Genomic DNA, 18,536 nt, shown 5'->3' on the forward strand with positions numbered 1-18,536 from the left:
CTCAATAAATATTTATTGAGATAACGAATAAGTTAACCAAAGCAGGAATGACTGGGTGTGTGGTTCTCTTCCTACAGCAGCACACTGCCAAATATCTGACTTCATACAAACAACAAAAATGACGACAAAACAAACACAGTAACATCGCCTGGTCTGGAAATTGTTCTTCAGATTTCCACTATTGCCTATAGCCAGTAAAAACACTCACTATGATTCTGCAAAGGGTAAGGAGAAGGACTGAAGCACGATGGTTTGACAGAAATGCCTGCAAGCTGAGAGATTTCCTCAGTAGCCCTAATCCTACAAATGATTAGAGTATGACACGGGGATGGAGAATGTCTTCCAGTCAATACGAGAGACTGAGCTGGCTTGGAAGGAATCTTCCCCAAAGCTCCAAACATGTGAAAATGACTTATTACAAAAAATGAGTAATAATAATAATAATAAAGATGTGAGCCATACTCAAAAACAAGAGGGAAATGTCCAAGTGCCTTAAATAAAAGAAATTCAAGTCTGGGAGGTGAATGGAAGCTGAGGTCAAATGGCTCACAGGTCCGTACAATTCAGATATGGGCTTTAGTGGTTCAGAACTGGTGTCCCATCAGATTGAGTGTCTGGGCCACAGGCTCCTTGTGGGCAGTCCTGCCCCAGCTGTAAAATGGGGACTCGATGGACCCCTCCAGTCTGCTGCGGGAAGGAGTAAGGAAGCTTATCTGGGGAATAAAAAATTCATCATCAAGAAATTGAAACACCAGGCTCACACCGTAGTACAGGGGATATTCAAGACAAAAAGTAATATAAAATCTGTTTCTAAACCAGTAAACCTGCCCTATAGGGGCACTTCCACAGCTCAGGGCAACCCAGACTCCCATGAACGTAACACCCTCTGAAGATGGTCTCACAATAAAAAATTATAGATCAGTAATGAAACAAATTGCCAAATGGAAAATAAACAAATGCAATAAATCATAGAACATTTGGGGCAACCGTAGAAAGAGAGCCTCAAGACTACTCTCCATAATGTGTTCCTGGAAATACTAGGGGCAGGAAACATTCTGTTTTAAAGGGGTTCTGAGACCAAATGAGCCTGGGGAACACATCATTAATACACTCAAGTCCCCTAGAGATTCACAAAGCTCTTTACTACAGAGGGCGCCAAAAAAATGTATACACATTTTAAGAAAGGAAAACTGTATTAAAATTGTAATAATATATACCGATAACAAAAGATAAATATAAGTCACATTTGATTTCTGCAATTACAAGACGTGCTCAGAATGGTTACCATCAGCAGCCAGACATTTCTCATGACAGCGAACTACTGCTTGAGCAACGTTGACGAACATGTCCACTTGTATACATTTATTTGGCAACCCTGGTATATAAAAGCTCTGACAAGCACTGCAGTTTCTTAACCTGGTTCCTTTGTTTAGCCACTGTCTCCTAAATGTATCTGACCTGAGAACTTTTTTTCCTTCACCTGAACTCCTATAAACATCTCACAACAACGTAGTTTTACAGCATACAGTTGGGTGAATACTGACCTAGAGATGAAAATCCTCGCTCCTGACTCCCCACAGACTCCAGATCCATCCACAGCCTCTTCTTCCACTGCCCCCAAAGACCCTTGATTTTCATCACACAGGTTACTTTTCCCCAAAGTACAGTAAGTTATGGCAAACTTCCATGTCTATAGTCCTGTAATTCCTTCAACCTGAATGGCTTTCCAAAATTCTAGTCTCATTCTCCAAGTTTTAGCTCAAATAGCCCCCTTTCTATGAGTCCTTCCCCACACAACAGTCTAGAATAAAATATTCCACGGTGCTTTCCTTGAACTTTGAGTACAGGCCACCAGTTCTCTCGGCCACATGTTATGGATACATGTTTTCGGTCTGTCTGTCCACCAGCCTCTTGAATAATGACTAAGTGCCACTCACCTCTGTCTCCCATTGGGGTGGGCATGGATTAATAAAGAGCTGGGGCCTGGGAGGCAGACATAGTCAGCTTCAAGTCAGGGAGCTCTCTATTGTTAACAAGCCTTAGTTTCCTGCTCTGCAAATGGAGACAATAACCTCTGCCTGGCAAGATGCAAGAATTAGAAAATGATGTGCGAAAACGTATGTTGGGCAAAAGAAGTCAGCATAAAAGTATACACACGCCAGGATTCCATTTATATAAAGTTCAAAAACTGGCAAAACTGATCTATGAGAAGTCAAAATAGTAGTTATGCTTCTCGGGGTGGGAAACAGTGACTGGAAGGAAGTTCTGGGGTTCTGTTTCTCGATCTGGGTGCTAGTTATGTGGGTGTTTCACTTTGTAAAAAGTTGAGCTGTGTAATTCTTCTTCGTTCGTGTCCCTGAGCTTAACTTAAATACAAATGTCACTTTTTTTTTAATGGTATGTATGAAATGTACCTGGAGAACAGTGGGCAGTCAAGGTGGATTTAGTGCTGTGGTATTCCACGCGTATGTGCTCACTGGTCCCCAAAGGAGAAGAGTGAAAAGAGTAACACTGAGGCAGGGGCGCAGGCCTGATCATTGTTTGCAGGCTAAGAAGTTGGCATGATGACCTCAGAGAAAGGCAGAGCTGCCAGAGCCGAGGCCGACTCAATGTGCCCATCGAGTCACCAGATAGTGCCTGGGCAGCAAGCACTTAAGCTCCTGGCCGAGGAGCTCCAGCCTGTATTCCACACCAGCCGCTGGCTGGAGAGGCTGCAAGTTCAGACAGGAGGAGACGCAACATTGATGATCCTGGGAGACAGGAACCAATCCCATCTAGGAGATACCAGAATGTGGTCCCTGACTCCAGTTTTAGGAGATAACAGCACATTAAAAATGGGATCATGCAGAAAGAAACTAACCTATAGGTCTCATTATAACACATGTCTGACACTGATCTAACTTTTTAAGAAACCTAAACGATTTCTTCCTGACCTGTATTGAAAATGTGGACAGTTTCCCCATTAGCAGTCACTCTGAAAACCTCTATAGTGTTTCATATGGAATTCTTGAGGAGTAGAAACATATTTACCAGCTAAGAAAGCAAAGAGTCAGGCAAGTCCAGCAGCCAGCACTTCAGCGGCACAGCTGCACTAGAACCCAGGAGTCATCTCTCTTCTCCGTAGAGTGTGTTTGTCCCTGGAGGTTGCTCACCCTGCCCCTGGGTCACTGAGGTGGTCCGTGGTGAGTCTCAAATGGGAATACAAGAAACAGGCCGCTCACAGGCTTAGCTCGGACCCAGCAGCACCTCCCACACAGAGGAATCGGGTGACTGGGGGGGCTTGCTCCTCAGTCTTCGCTCTCTCTCGGGGGACAGGTGAGGGTGGAGGTGAGGGTGAGGTGGAAGGAAAGGTTCTATTCAGAGAAACAGTAATTCTGTGACTCCTACCAGACCAGATCCTTTTGTCCTCTCTCAAATAACAGGAATTTTAGAACAAAAATGACATGAAGGCAAAAACAGGAGAGAAAATGGCAAAGATCTGTGCCCTCCCTCTGACCTCTACTTCCTACATTTGTCCTGATTACCTGGAAAAATTACTCCCATAATGTCAGCTGGCTCAGGGCAGAGTCCAGCCCCAACCTGCCTCTTCACTCTCTCAGGGAACATCCCACGGGTGCTTGCAGGGGCTCTGTGTCAGGTACTGTACGTGACAAAGATGGCTAAGGTACCTTCACAGTACTCGAGGAGTGTGAGGACAGCGGAGGAGGTAACGCATAGGCAAAAGCAGGTGATGTGGGAGGACGAACAGTTTCTGGGCCCCGGGACGCCCACACAGGGCTGACGGTGCTGAGGATGCTGGGGACCCAGAGCCCACGACCACCCTTCCCCCTGCCAGGCACCAAGCATGAGGCCACTTAACCACCCAGACTATGGTCTCTGGGAAGAAGCTCCCCTTGAGGAAGAACCCGGCCAACAGACACTTGTAGTAGCAGCAGCAATGATCGTATCCTCCAGTGATGAACACAGCTTGTGTGCTAAGCACTTCTCATGTATTATCTGATTTCGTGCTCAGCACAACTCTGTAAGGTAAATACTATACTATCGTTACTCCCCTTTTACAGATGAGAAAACTGAGACTTAGAGAGGTTTCATTGTGTGTGTGTGTGTGTGTGTGTGTGTGTGTGTCACTCATTCATTCAAGAAAGTTCTGTGTGTGTCTACCATGAACCCAGTACCACTCCAGCGGGGACCTTAAGACAGACAGAATCCATGAGTGTATATAGTGCATACATTCTTGTGGTAGATAAATAACTTGCTCAAGGTCACTCAGCTTGTCATAGCAGTAGAGCCAGGATCTGAACACAGCCACTCTGACTACAGAACCTATACTTTCAAACTCAATAAGCAAACTGCCTGGGCGCAGCCATTGTCAATTATAATCATCATTGACACTAAAATACTACATTTCCTCTATCTTAAGATGCACAGGGTTTTTTTCACATTTTAATGTCTGCATTTTAAAATATATGTTGAAAGAAACCTGGGGGCTGTAGGCAAAGGACTAAGTCATCATATCACTGCTATTGCTGTTTAACTGTGGATATAGCTGAATTCAGGTTATTTGATTACTGACTCAGTTGAGTTTTCTGCAAATACAGTTGAATAATATAGCTTAAATTAAGATCCCTGATATTCCTTCAAATACACTCCAATAAGTTCACTATAATGCAGTACTCAAAGAAAAAATATTGTGTATGCAACATTGCCTATCACGTGCAATGTAATGAAAGGGAGTAGAAATGGCCAAATTTCCTGGAATAGATCACAGAATTTTCAAAGCCTAAAGGGCTAGTATTCAACTGACGAACATCTAACTGAACATCTAACTTCTAGCAACATGTGATCAATTGAGGGGAAATAACACTATGGTTTCACCAAAGAGAAAATGGAGGCCAAACTCCACCATACTTTGATAAGCCTCAAAATTGTACTGTCAGCCTTAGAGGTACCACAGTGATGAAGATCATGAGTAATCTACTTTCTGAAAAGCATCGCATCACTCTGAAGTTACCATAGCTTCTCAGAATCAGATATGACACACAACTTCATTAATGTGAAAAACGCCTACACTCCAAACTCTGATTCTATAGAACAAGCAACTCATATGTAAGCAAACAAACAAATGAGGGCCACTATAGACAATTTTTACGTGTATAGATTTAATGTCATGTTGATTTGTTTCTAAAGATGCAATGAATTCCATGGCTTATTTTACCATTATCAATGGCAAAATTGATTACCATCACCATTATCAGTGGTGCTCAAAACAGAGGATTACGGTAATTACGATGACAACTGCCATGTATTGAGCACCAGCCAAACACTGTATTTGCTATTTTATGCCCATTATCTTACATGTAAGGAAATCAAAGTTCAAAGTAACCAGTGACTTCGCAAGGTCATACAGCCAGGAAGCACCAGGCCAAGCATGGAACCAGCTCTGCCTGAGGCTAAAGCCCAAGTGACTTCCAGGGCACTATAATGCCTCTCCCTACTAACAAACCCACTTCCACCCCGCCCTGGCACAGAACGTATAGGTAAATCCTCACCTGAAGAAAGCTTACCGTGATCCCAGAACAGGATGGCCCAGCATGAATTCAACCCAAACCCCCCCAAGTTGATCTAAATCCTGCTGCTTTATGATTGCTTCCACTTTCTCAAACTGCACTTGCGGACATGCAGTAGCAGACCCCAAACACAGCAACTGTCTAACATTCACAGCCAATCAACTGACTAGTTGATTCCTTCAAATTGTGCCAATTTGGTAGCACAAAACAGAGAACATATTAAACGGGAGTGGCAAGAAGATAGGGAGTCCTGTCCATTGCTGAGGCCAGGGCAGGAAGGAGCCCTCGGCCTGGCCAGAGGCATTCTTTTCCCCTGAAGATACTGTTCCACATCAGTTCAAGGAAACAGAGGCCTCCCTGAGCCTAAGGGAGAGTCTAGCTTATTGTGCCAGTCCCCTTCTAGGGAGCCCTCTGAAGCCTCAGGGCAGGCCACGGTGCCAATAAACAACTGCTTTTCCTCCTGATCAAACTTCTGCGGGAGGACAGGCCAGGGCTTGTAAATTTCACCCCATTCTCTGGGCATGTGCCTCTGGACACGGTCTAATTTCCAATGTAAAATCCTTTTCAAGGGCTTTTCCTTAAATATTCCCTCAGGAAATAACCTCAAGCTTGGACACTTAAGAATGGACTAGGGCAATTCAAGAAACACTTACTGAAGCCTACTTGAAGATACAGAGATGAATGAGATGTGATCCCTACCATCAGGGAACTCACAATTGAGTGAAGGAGGTAAGACCAGCTCAGAACTCACTATAATAAAAAGCAGCACAAGATGAATGTTATCCTGGAACACAGAGGAGAAAGGACTTAATTCCAGATGTAAGATCAATAAGAAACTCAGCTAACACTCACTGACGAAGCACCTAGTAGGTCCCAACTACCATACCAGGCATTGTATAAACCTTATCCCACTTAATTCCTACAACCACCCTGTGGAACATGTACTATCAGTATACTCACTTTATAAATGAAGAAACAGATGGACAAGCAAAGTATCTTGCCCAGGGTCACACAACTACTTTGTAAATACTAGAGATGAGATTTGGACCCTGCTGGCTAACACCAAAGCTCATGTTATTTTCAGTTCAGTAGACAGAATACACCTCCTGGAGTAAAGAAATCTCCCTGGTAATAGCAGATTCTGAACTGGTTTGGAATTCCACCAGGTGAAGATGGAAAGGAGGATAAAGGGTCACTGAGTGGGAAGGCCTGGAAGTAGGACCGATCAGCAGTCACAGGTCAGTTAAAGCAGCGGGGAGACGTCAAGCTTCCAGCACAAAGGAAGCGGCGTGTGATCAGTGAGGGAGGGGACTGCAAGTCAACAGCCCTGGGTTCTCGCCCTGGTACGGCCACTGGCCGACTGTATGACCTTCCGCAGGTCCTATCTCCTCTCTGTGCTCCAGTCTCGTCATCAGTAAGAGTTCCAATCCCCCTGTCGGAACAGATATTCCCAAAAGGTCTGCTCTCGCTTAAGTGCTCTGTGATATCACAAGAGGCCACGTGGGACAGTGGTTAAGGCCAGGTGACAGGTAGCCCCCGATCTGCAGTGACCAGCTTAGTGACCTTGGATAAGCTAATAAACTCCCAAGTCCTTTTCCTCATCTGTACCGTGGGGACAACAGCAAAGCGTGTTTCACAAGGCTGTGGTGAAGGTTCAGTAAACTGAAGAACAAAAACCACTCAGCAGGGTGCCTGCAAACTGGAAACGTCCAGCAAATGAAGGCAGCTTTGTCGCCACCATCATCACCACCATTACTTCTTCTTTAAAGGGTCTAGAAAGTGAATGTAGCGGTCAAGGCTCAGAAAGCCTTTTTTTTTTTTTAATTTAAAAGGACAAAAAATAAGCTCTCTTCTTTCTTCTCTGAAAATGAGAAAAGGCCTGACACCATGAGGCTCCTGTTTCACCAAGGGGCCATACCATACACACCTTCTCTTCTGATGAAACCGTCAGCTTGTCACTGGATATCAAGCTGCACACCTGGTCCAGGCTTAGGCTAAGAAATTCTTCCCCCAGCATCACCTCTGGAAAGTGCTGCTCTGTTCAAAAAAAACAAAAACCAAAAAGCAGAAGTTCAGAGAACAAAGTTATAAAACACTCCTGCCCTTCCTTCCATGAACCAAGGCCATGACAACGATGGGATGTAGAGTGCAGTCCTTCAGGTTTTGAGGGGAGGTGGAAAGCGGAGGGAGAGGCAGAGAGAAAGCCAGCACGTCCTGGCTGGAGAGAAACTAGCCTTTTAATTCAGCAGCAAAGGCATTCCTTCCCCGACCCTCCGTGTGATCCTGTCCCACACATCAACACAGTGAAAACAGGGCAGAGAGAGATGCGCGGTTATTCCATGCTCCATGAGATTGATCTGGCGCTGCAGAAAAGTCTCCCTGCAACCTGCCTACTTAACTGAGCTCATTTCCCCTCAAAGCACAACCTGGCAGAGTCGTAGACAGTGACCCCTGCAGTTCAGCCAAACAAAAGTGGGTCAGAGCTGCTGTGCGGCTGGAAGTCTCGGGAGGGTCTGGTAGAAAGTCAACATTAAAGGCTAGCGGAAGGCGTCATCCTTCCTTGTCCAAAGTCAAGTCTATTATAGCAAGTCTCCGGTTCACAAGGAATCCCAGCTAAGCACTGGGCCAGGGCGTAGTGACAACACGGCTGGCCCCACCACAATTGGGAAGAATCCACAACAGCTAACCAGCAAAGGCCATTAAAATGGAGGGGAGTCTGGAGACAGCTAAAACAAGACAAAACCAACAGGTCTGAGGTCCACACACAAGGGACATGCCAAAGACAACTCCTACTCTGACATTTGCCCAGGTCACCATCCTGCTGTTACAGAGGCAGTGAAATGTCAGTGAAAGAGCATGCACTTCGAAAGAAGGAACCTAGACTCAAATTCTGGCTTTGCCATTTGCAAGTTGTGTCCATGAGCCAATGGCATCATCACCTCCCTGGGCCTCACCATCCTCATTTGTGAAATGGGAATAAAACCGCTTGTCTTGCCTCCCTCTTGCGCTCTGATGGGAAAGGACGGGTGGAAGTGTTTCGCAAGCTATGTCAGGGTGAACTGGCCCAAGGGGTCCTGGAGATGACAGGATCCTTTGTCATTTGGCCCATATCAGGCTCCTTTCTCAGTTCTCTCACAGCCCTGCGTCATCGCCCTAAGGGGCAGCTGTGCTCCTTGTACTCCCGGCTCCAGGACTCCCCCCTTCCTTCTTTGGTGGCCCCCCGCTGGCCTGGAAGCTTCCTGAATAATTCTAGAGGGCCATACCTCCCAGGCCCATGGAGGGCTACCACCCCTTGGTCTGGCCAGCCCCTCAGAGGCTGCTGCAGTAGCAATCCTGCTGCAGCTGTATAACGAAAGGGGAAATCAGAGCATGCTAAGCCTCTCTCTCAGATTCATCGGCCTCTTAAAAACCAAAGAAGATTTAAATCATTTCTTGCAAAAAAATCCTCTTAAATTTTATGTTGAAATAATTCAGACGCAAAGAATTCTCCTATACCCTTCATCTAGATTCCCTAAATGTTAATGTTTTACCCTCAATGATTACGTTGTAAACAATCTCTTCCATTTTCACTAGACAAAAAGGGCTCCCACTTACTCCCCATCAGCTCAATAACATCACTGAGCCAGCAGCTAAAGCTTGTCCACCCTGAGGCTCAGGAATGTTTGTACATTACAAAACAAATTTAAATGTCAGACCCTTTATGATGTTTTGTACACCTGAAACTAATAATAAAATTAAATTAAATTTTTAAAAAGTGTCAGATCCTTTATGAAGGGAAGCAACTGTCATAAAGTAAGAAGCTGATCTTGCTTCTCTATATGTCAATACAAAAAAGCCGTTAGTTAAAGATCAGATTTTAGGTGAGAGGTGCAGAAAACCTCCATAACTATGGGAATATTTAAGACTAGAAAGTATTATTTTTAAAGTGTCCATTCCTAAAGATTTTTAAATAAAAGACAATGAACAATCTTATTTGGATGATGTGAACTCATTCCTGGCCTGAAGGTTTAACAGGATTCTCCCTACATGACTTCGCTGGTCCAAGCAGTCTTTGGACCAGAGTCGTCCCTCTGTTGGCCACATCCAAGAAACAGCAGAGAAAGCAGTCACCACAGCACAGCACACCACGCGGTACGCCCGCCAAGGCAGAGCTAAGCAGGCGAGTCAGGGGAACCGCTGCTACCATTCCTGGGGGCCAGAGCCACCCCCAGCCTTCCCGCTTTCATCTTTGGTTGGCCAAAATCCTTACATTTGGAGGAAGGAAAAGAGTGCAGAGAACTGGAAGTGAGAAAGTAAAACTCTGGGTTGTGGAAAACACTTTCTCACAGCTCATGAAGCTAAAAGTAGAAGGACTTTTATTGAAAAGGAAGAATACGGAAGCGTGGTGACATATTCTAGGCGACTCGGCGAACAAACCAGAAATTCTGAAAGATAACTTGAGGCAGAAAGTAGTCAACTCCCCGACACCTTCCCATTTCTCAGGATGAATCTAGGTCCCTTCCTCCTCATGTGTGCTGCTGCTTTGCTTGTATGAGACCTCCCACTGATGTCCCTTCAGAAAGCCTCCCAGGAAGCCGTGTGAGGGGACAGAGTCCCAGAGAGCAGTTTCCAGGCTCTCGGCCTCACCTGGGGAGGTGCTGGCTCAGGTAGTAGATGGCCGTCAGCTGTGGCTGGCTGGCCGTCAGCTGTAACCCTTGAGCCATTGGCCACTAATATAACTGCCGCTGCTGAGCTGGGGAGTGGAGTCGAGGAGGAGAGTCATTCGGTTTGCCAAAAAGCGGACAACAGGTCCCACGTTGTGTGAACCCAGCAGCCAGGGAGAATATAGCGGTATGACTCCCCTACCTATGGCTCCGTGGGTGTTCCTTTTTGGCCTCACCATATCCTGCGTTCCTATGTGGGGAGCGGGAGCAGAGACCCCGCAGGCCGCCCCGTGTGACACCGTGTCTGGTGGGGTCGGGACAACAAGGGAATGAGTGGGCAGCAGCTTCTCACCCAGGGCTGGCAACTCAGGACCCAGGAGATTTGTAGGGCAGGAGCAGAAGGGACGAGGAGAGTGCACAAAAAGGAAAACCCCTTCCCATCAGTCTGAGGAGACAGGGCTGAGCCCCCAGAGTCTGGGGACCAGAGTCCCCTTTCTGTTAGCAACACTCAAGAAACAAGGAGGTAGAAACAACAGGAAGAGGATGTTCTAGCCAACTGCACTTCCTGGGAAACAGGAGTTCCCCACAAGACTTTATTCTCAAATTAGGTCTCTTCCTAGCCACTTCCCCCAAAGCACCCACTCTGCTCCCAGAAGATACCTCCCTGAGAATCAGCTTCTACCTTTAACGCTTGTCTGTTGGTTGGTTGATTTGGGTATTTTTCTTTGTTTTGCTTTGCTGTTAATGTATTAAAGGAGCATGTGGTGAAGAGTTCTGGCTAAGGGTCAGAGACTTGGGTTCAAGTCCTAGCTCCAACTCTTACAGTGGGTCACTCTTTCCAGACTCTGGCTTCATCATCCGTAAGATGGGACCATAATACCTGACCGAGGTTTCAAGGTTAATGAGGCTCAAAGACAATAATATTAGTCCATTTTAAGATCTTTAAAAACCTCTTTAGAAATGAAAGATGAATACTATCAGCCCACATTCCTGCTTCACAAAGTTCAGTTCTGTGGGCAGGAGCCCTCTGCAACAGAGCTTTTCCACAGCATCAGAGACACCGCTGGGACTGCAGGTCGCGGACCTCAAAGGCCACTGAGTTCAGCAAACTTTCTAGGGATATGTTATTCAATTTCTAAAGGCTGCGGTTTTGTCATCTATTAAATAGGGCTAACGATAATACGAACTCACACGATGTACAGGCATTAAACGAGCAAATATAGTTAACACACGTACTGAGGCCGCTGCAAGTGCTCAGTAACTATTAACGTATCGTGTGCCAAATGCAGTGTTTCTCCAAAAAAAAAAGAGAAAGCACAGCTGATGCCTACAAGGAACCTGCTGGCTTATAAGTGGGGTGAGACAAGGCACCAGTAACTCCAACCCGAAGTCCACAGGGCCATGACTGGGAGAGACACTCCAAATAGAAATAAAAGGAAAATAGAAATAGAAGCAGGAGAATTCAGAGCATGTGCAGAGAACAGCAATGGCTCAGTCTGGCTAGAGCCTAGGCTACGTCTTCATTCATCTAACAAGTGTTTAGTGAACGCCCACTAAGCATGGGGAACTGCGCCAGGCTCCAGGAGAGGCACTGGAGGGGCAGGCAAGACTAGATCTTGGGGATAGGTGGGGTGTGCAGGGGGCACAGTATCTTCTAACCATGGGCTAGCCCCTTGAAGGGGAAGTCTCCAGTAATAAACTTTAACTTTCCTTGTCCTTTTGCTCCTTTTTCCTTAAAGAGCAATGAAAACAGAGGCGGGGGCGGGTGGGGGGGGGAGTCAATTAAGAGTTCTGGTTAAGAGTCCTAATTAACCGGGCTTTACTATAAGTAACAAATACTGTTTAAGCTCCAAGTTTTGATTAAAGAAACAGCATGTGTCTGTTCCTGTCCCTTTGGTTGAGAAATTATGGAGAAGGGGAGGGGCATCAGTAACTTCTAGTCCTTTCCCCACACCAAGCCACACAAAACTTCCCAACACTGAAAGGATGAAAACATTTGGATGGCACATTTCCCAGGATAGGGCTTGCTTTAGGGCCAGAGCTGGGTCTTTTCAAGGAAGCAGACCTGGGAAAAATTGAGGGTATTTCCTAATAGCAGCTAACACTATACCAGGCATTTTACATGTTTTATGTCACTTACTTCTCCCAAAAGTCCTGCTGAAGTGACTATCAATATCCCCATTTTACAGCTGGAGAAATGGAAGCTCAAAAAGTTATTTAGTCATGTGCTTAGTATAACACAGCGGTAAGTGGTCAGCCCAGGTTTTGAAACCAAGGCTGTCTGATTACGGTAACAAGCTTCCAATGAGTGTTTTAGTCTGAAGACGATAGTAACTTGTCCCAAGCCGGCCATTGGAGTAAAATTCAAAACAGACGTCAAAGCACCCTGAGATTCCCTGTTAGGGGTGCTATACGGAGACAAAAAGAATATGAATCTAATGACCTTTCTTCAAAAAGAAAAACATCTTAGCATAGTGGTGTTCTAAACATTTTGGCATCAGTCTTACATGTTCAAATCTCAGACCTAATCTCTGAATTGAGATCTTTCCCTAATCCCCCTACCAGGCTAGGTGAAGTGATGCCCTTCTGTGTTCCCAAAGGCTCCAAAACAGGAAATAAAAATTATTGTGGCCCTAAGGAGCCTGTTTTATCATCGGATGAGTTTCTCTCGTACCGGGCTGTGCGCCTCAGGAGGGCAGGGTCTGTCTTGCATGAAGCTGACTCCCCAGTGTCCAGCACGTCTGCTCTAAGACAATTATTGCTCTTCCTTGCCCATTCTTCACGACTGCCTAGAGCTCAGGCAATCGCTCAAGGTAACCCTAAGTCCATTCCACCCTCTTGATGAGATAAAATAAACCCAAGCCTTTGAGCAGACTCATCTAAACGACAAGCCCAGAACAAATGGAACCAAAAACCCATCTGTGACTTCTTTGACCTGCAAAGATGAAATGAATCCCATTATTCCAGTGGCCCCAGGGAACAGGTATGAGTGGCTCTGAATTGAACCACTGGTTATATGCCCCAGGAGAAACTGGCTGACATAGGTGGACACACAAACAGAATCAAAACATTTTAGTAGGGAGAGAAATAAAACAACACAACTGCCTTAAACCTCTCTCTCTCCCTCTCTCTCTCTCACCTCCTATTGCCCTATTTTTTGAGGGCAGAGGTAAGCTTCCTTGAATCAATATTTGGCTTTTGGGGCCCCCGTTTCCCTGCTCCAGGAGAAGGCTCAGCTCGCCCAGGGAAGTAACAGAGACCTACTTCAACCTCTTTCCACAAGGGTCATGACCATGGGCCCTCAGACTCCAAATATTACTACCTCCGCTCTCCATATTGACTTAATTCCACTAATATATGTGTAGTCCCTCCCCCTTTCTCTCTAATACATACACACGCACATGGCCAAGGGCTATATCAAACTGCCTACTTATCAGTATTATTGATTCAACACCAGACTTCCTGTTACCCACAGAATGGGGGGCATAAGGGAAGCTTCCTAAAATCCCAACGAGAAGAAAATCTAACAATAGAAACTACCTGTGTCTACACTACTGCTTCATCTGCCACCTCCAGCAAGCAGCCGAAAATCAGGGGGAGGTAGGAGGCCACCACCGCGGAGACAGAGGCTGGACTGGCCTGGATGGATGTGAAAAGAAGTAGTGGGCTCGGAGGACAGGCTCTGGAGTCAGACAGCCTCATCATGAATCTTGGCATTGCCACGTGTAAACTATGTGGTCTTGGGCAAGTTACTAAACATTTCTGGAGTTTCCATTTCTTCATCTGTAAATTGGGAAAATAACAACTACCTCTCACAGTTACATGGCCAAAAGGAAGGAATGCCTACAAAGTGTGCAGCACCAGGCCTGGCATCTAGCAAATGTTCAGAAATGATTGAAACCCCTACGAGGATCATTCTCATCTTCATTATTTTATGATGCCAAGTTGGAGGCAGCAATTTACAAGACAACCCTCGCTGGGTCAGAGGTTTATGTTTGAATGATTTGTCAAAGTTCGTTGCTGCCCTTAGTTGAATCACTTTATTCTGTGATCTCCAATGACTCAATCAGTCAAAAAAAAGGCCATTTCTCTCCACAAACACTTGAAAGCCGATGGCTTTTCCATCCCATGGCTGGAGGGTTTTAGCTAGGCTTTGGCAGCCTGATGTAAACAACACGTCCAAAGAATTTTAATTGCCATTTCATTAACAGGATCCCATTAACGTCCCTCCCAACTGGCTCTGCTGATGGTCCCGTGCATGGCCGTCCAAGTACCAAACAACAAAGTCCCCATAAACCTGCCCTGGCTTCTGAGGTTAAAGATTAAGCTGTCCCTGGAAACAATAATGAGGTATAAGAAACAGGCTGTGCAAAACACCAGGGTCCCTTTCCCAGCTACTAGCTACGCAGGAGGACTCTGACAGCATCAGCTGGGGGCAAGAGTCTAAGCAGTCAGCTTCTAGATACGGGACACACACACTCCTACTCCAGAATGACATTATCACAGCAAAAACCTGGAGGCACAACCTTGAGCGGGGAAATCTGCCCCAGAGGAAGCAGGAGGGACTGCCACAGCAGGAAGAGACAGGGCCATTCTAAACAGGAAACTACAGAGGCAGCTGGGTGGTGAGAGGTGGTGCTCCAGCCCGTCACAGCACATATGTCTGCCTCTCGGTGCGTTCACCTGGGGGGCTGAAGACTTCTCAGAAGGCAGGAGCTGACCTTAAAAACGGTTCCATGTTTTAGAGAGCCATTTGCAATATCTATCAAAAATTGTTTAAAGGCATGTACTCTCTGTGAGCTACCTGATGCTACTAAGATGGTATCCTACAGGTACAACCACTATTACAAACATACCAGCCAGTGTACTCCAGAATATTATGTAGAAAACTTCTCACTCAAGCGTTTTATATAAAAGAAAAAGACAGGTAACATTATGCCCATGAATCAGGACTGAGGTTAAATTAATTATAGTTCACCCACGATATAAAGAATAGGATATACATACCCAAACACAAGGGTCTGTAAAGAACTCCAAGATTTTGTGTTAAGTCAAGCAAAAGTACAATGAGTACAGAATGTTTCTATTGGGGTAAGTCAAAAGGCAGAATACATATATTTTTTTCTGTAGGGCCCCTGCGCGCTTCAGAGATGGGTTGGGAGAAGACTGACTTCTCATTTTATACTTTTGTGTACTGTTTGAATTTTTTGTTTTGTTTCGCTTTTTTTGAAATTTTTTAATACATTCTGTAAAGTTTTAAAATAATGGCATAGCAATGTATCTGCTGACATAGAAGCATGTTCAGAACATACTGCAAAAAAAATTTTTTTAAGCTGGAAAACATACACAGGCAACAAAAACGATCGGGAAAGCTATACACCAAGGTGCTGCCCACGGTTCTCTCTGGGTAGAACTGTGGCGCCTCTTCTGCTCTTCCTCCCTGTCTGCTTCTTCTGTAGTAATCACACGTGATTTGGGATTAACAGCGATAACAGCAGCAAGAATTATAACAGCAAGAGAAAGTTTGTCTTGGAGAAGGAAAAAGAACAGAATTCAGAGGCAAAGCTGGGGCCACCGACAAGTGAAGCAGAAGCCAGCTGGCCAGAGACTAGGGAGGGTGGGGAAGCAGGACATACCTGCCTGTGCATCTGGATGCAGAGAAACCAAAAGCAGAAGCTCTAGAAATGGTCCTCTCCCCCATAGCACATGCTTTGGTGGTAATGACCCACGGAGTCCCGTCCCAGCCAGGACCCAGCTCTGAGCTCTTACTGTGGAGGACACGTTAGCAGGAAGGCTCCAGAACACGGCCGTGGTGGCACCTACTTCTGCAGGAGAATCTCCTCCCTGTCCTGCCCCACCCCCAAACCATCCTGAAAACAGGGCAAGATGTACTACCCCCATCACAGAGAAAACAGGCCTTGGGTCACGCGGCTCCACAGTGATCTGATCCCTAGCTCTGATGTGGACAGTCTCCTTGTAATTGGCTGGTTTAAAACACCTCCTACCGTGAAGCATGGGGCCAGAGAAGCCAGTGACCACAAAGGCCGACACTGTCCAGCAATCCACACCTACAGTGGGATGAGGCAGCAGTGAGGCCTCAAGAGGCAGCAATGGCAGCAAGCACCAGATTCCATCTCAAGTCAGGGAGAAAAGAACAAAGAAACAAAGCAGGCTCACATCCGTGGGTGGATGCGAGGGAATAAACAGACAGCCATCTTGTACTTCATTCTCCAAACACTGCAGAACCTTACCTCACACTACTTCTTCTAATGTCTTCTCATCATGGGCTTATCAACCTCTGTATTACCATGACTTCCCTGCTGCAGACTGCAAAGAAAGCTCCAACAGGAGGGGGTCACGGTCTCCACAGAAGGCCTGTGCCACAGGGATGAGGCGCTCAGCCTAAAGTCGCACTGGCCACGCCAGGGAAAGTGGGAGGGCTCCACCGGGCAGTGAGGAGCAGCCTCCCACCAGGCAAGAGAAGGCATCCACGTCTCGCTTCCCCACTCGCAGATGACTAAACACCCCGTGTCTAGCAGAGACAGCTGCTCGCCTGTCTACAACGTCTGGTTGTTGGCATCTGGTGACTAAGTGGCACAGGCTTCCAGGCTCACACTTCCAATGGAAAATGCCAACTCCAGCCACCAACACTCCTCAATTTCCAATTCACAGAGCCACCTTATGTCCAAACACGGCCTGGAAGCCACAGAATGTCAGTTATAAACACTGGCTCTGGAGTCAACACTGTCTGGGTTTAAATCCTGCTTCTGTCTCTACCAGCTGTGTGACCCCAACCAATTACTTCACCTCTCTGTGCCTTAGTTTCCTTAGGTGTTATATGCACTGAGATGACACACATAAAATGCTTAGTATAGGGTATGACCCAAAGTGAGAGCTCCGTAAACACCAATTAAAACTAATTCATCAGGGTATCTGCACACACACATGTGCACACACACCTACAAAGCTGACAGAAGCCAGTCGCCATGACAACATCAGGACAGGGAGCACCAAGACGACAATGTATTCCCAAAGGCATCCTCCTTACTCTCCCACAGGTGAGTCTCACCATCAGAAAATGAAAGGGGCAAAGGGAGAAAACACAGGTTTTAAACGTGGGGGAAAGCCAGGCCAGAAGAACCTGGGAGCCTTTGTTAAAGGTAGGGGTTCAGTGTACTCCCCGAGCCTCAGCCACCTACAAAAGGATGGCATATGTGCTGCGTGCACACACACGCTATGAAGAAGGAGAGGGCTGGCGCGGGAGACGGGAAGAGAGGCAGAGAATTCCTGGCATCACAGCACTCGTCCTTTGCTACTGCCCCAGCAGGTGTTCGCGATCTGGCCTGGGCCGTAGCCAAGCTCTTGGCTCCTGCTGAAGCAAAGCCTGAGCACATCCTCAGGAAAGTGGCCTCTTCACAGGCTGGCCTAGGGGGAGAAAGGGCTCCCTGAGGGGAAACCAGAAAGGGACTAGGGAATGTGTAGGGAAAGGAGGACACGGGACGGACAGCAGAGAAACAGGAGAGTCAAGGTTCCCAGCCAGGCAGAGTCAGAATTCAGAACTAGGGCGTCTGGGGGGATGTCCTTCGCAAAAATCAGCAGCAGCAGGATTATCTTAACAACTGGTCCCCCTGGTGTCCTCAGAAACAGACTTCGGAGGGAAATGAGAGTCTGTGCAGGCTTCTGGGGTCTGGGGCTTGGTCAGGGACAAGAAGATACCAAGAAACGGAGCCAACGCTTGCTGCCTTGTGGACCGAGGGGCTAACGCAGCTGGGGAGCTGGCAGGTAGGCAGTCAGCAGGCCCTCAGCTAATTTGCAGGCGTGGGCTGCAGACAGGAGATGCAGACAGAACACAGACAGTGTTGGGGCAGGGAGAAAAATGAGATGCTTTACTGCAAGGGGAGGAGGTGTCTGTGATGGAATCGATTAAAATGACTAGACTCATTTCCTAGGTCACTCATGATTTTTGTCCTCTAGTTGAAATAAATATCAGTGAAAATTTCTTTCCAGCACTGAACATTCATGTTCATCTCTTCTCCCTCCCAAAACCCTATTAAAACAGCAGGATCCTAAAATAACAGGATGACAAGCTCTAGCAGGGAGAATGTCTCCAAGAAAAATAAAATGGAATCAACAGATTATCTGATGGATAGAGGACTGTTCAGTTATAGCTGTCTTACAAGAATTAATGGCAGTGACACTACGCAAAAGAAAAAGGCAATTACTGACTGCTTTTCTCATTTAAAAAAAAAAAGTTTTCAGATTAAAAAACTGTAACACATAACAGTTCAGTTGTAGAAATATTAGGAGAACAAAGAGAGGGGAACAG

The 18,536-nt window shown here is 46.3% G+C and overlaps 1 protein-coding gene across 9 annotated transcripts in view; it reads right to left on the reverse strand.

The window, feature by feature from the left end:
- Positions 1 to 18,536, reverse strand: part of KLHL3 (kelch like family member 3) — a 250,916-nt gene that overhangs the window by 37,985 nt on the left and 194,395 nt on the right. For all 9 annotated transcript variants that reach the window (XM_081035619.1, XM_081035613.1, XM_081035620.1 and 6 more), the window contains one exon: positions 7,495 to 7,604. In XM_081035619.1, the coding sequence (XP_080891745.1) occupies positions 7,495 to 7,604 (110 nt within the window). The remainder of the gene's footprint in view (positions 1 to 7,494; positions 7,605 to 18,536) is intronic.

This window comes from Rhinolophus hipposideros (genome assembly GCF_964194185.1).
Source record: "Rhinolophus hipposideros genome assembly, chromosome: 23".
Classification (NCBI taxonomy): domain Eukaryota; kingdom Metazoa; phylum Chordata; class Mammalia; order Chiroptera; family Rhinolophidae; genus Rhinolophus; species Rhinolophus hipposideros.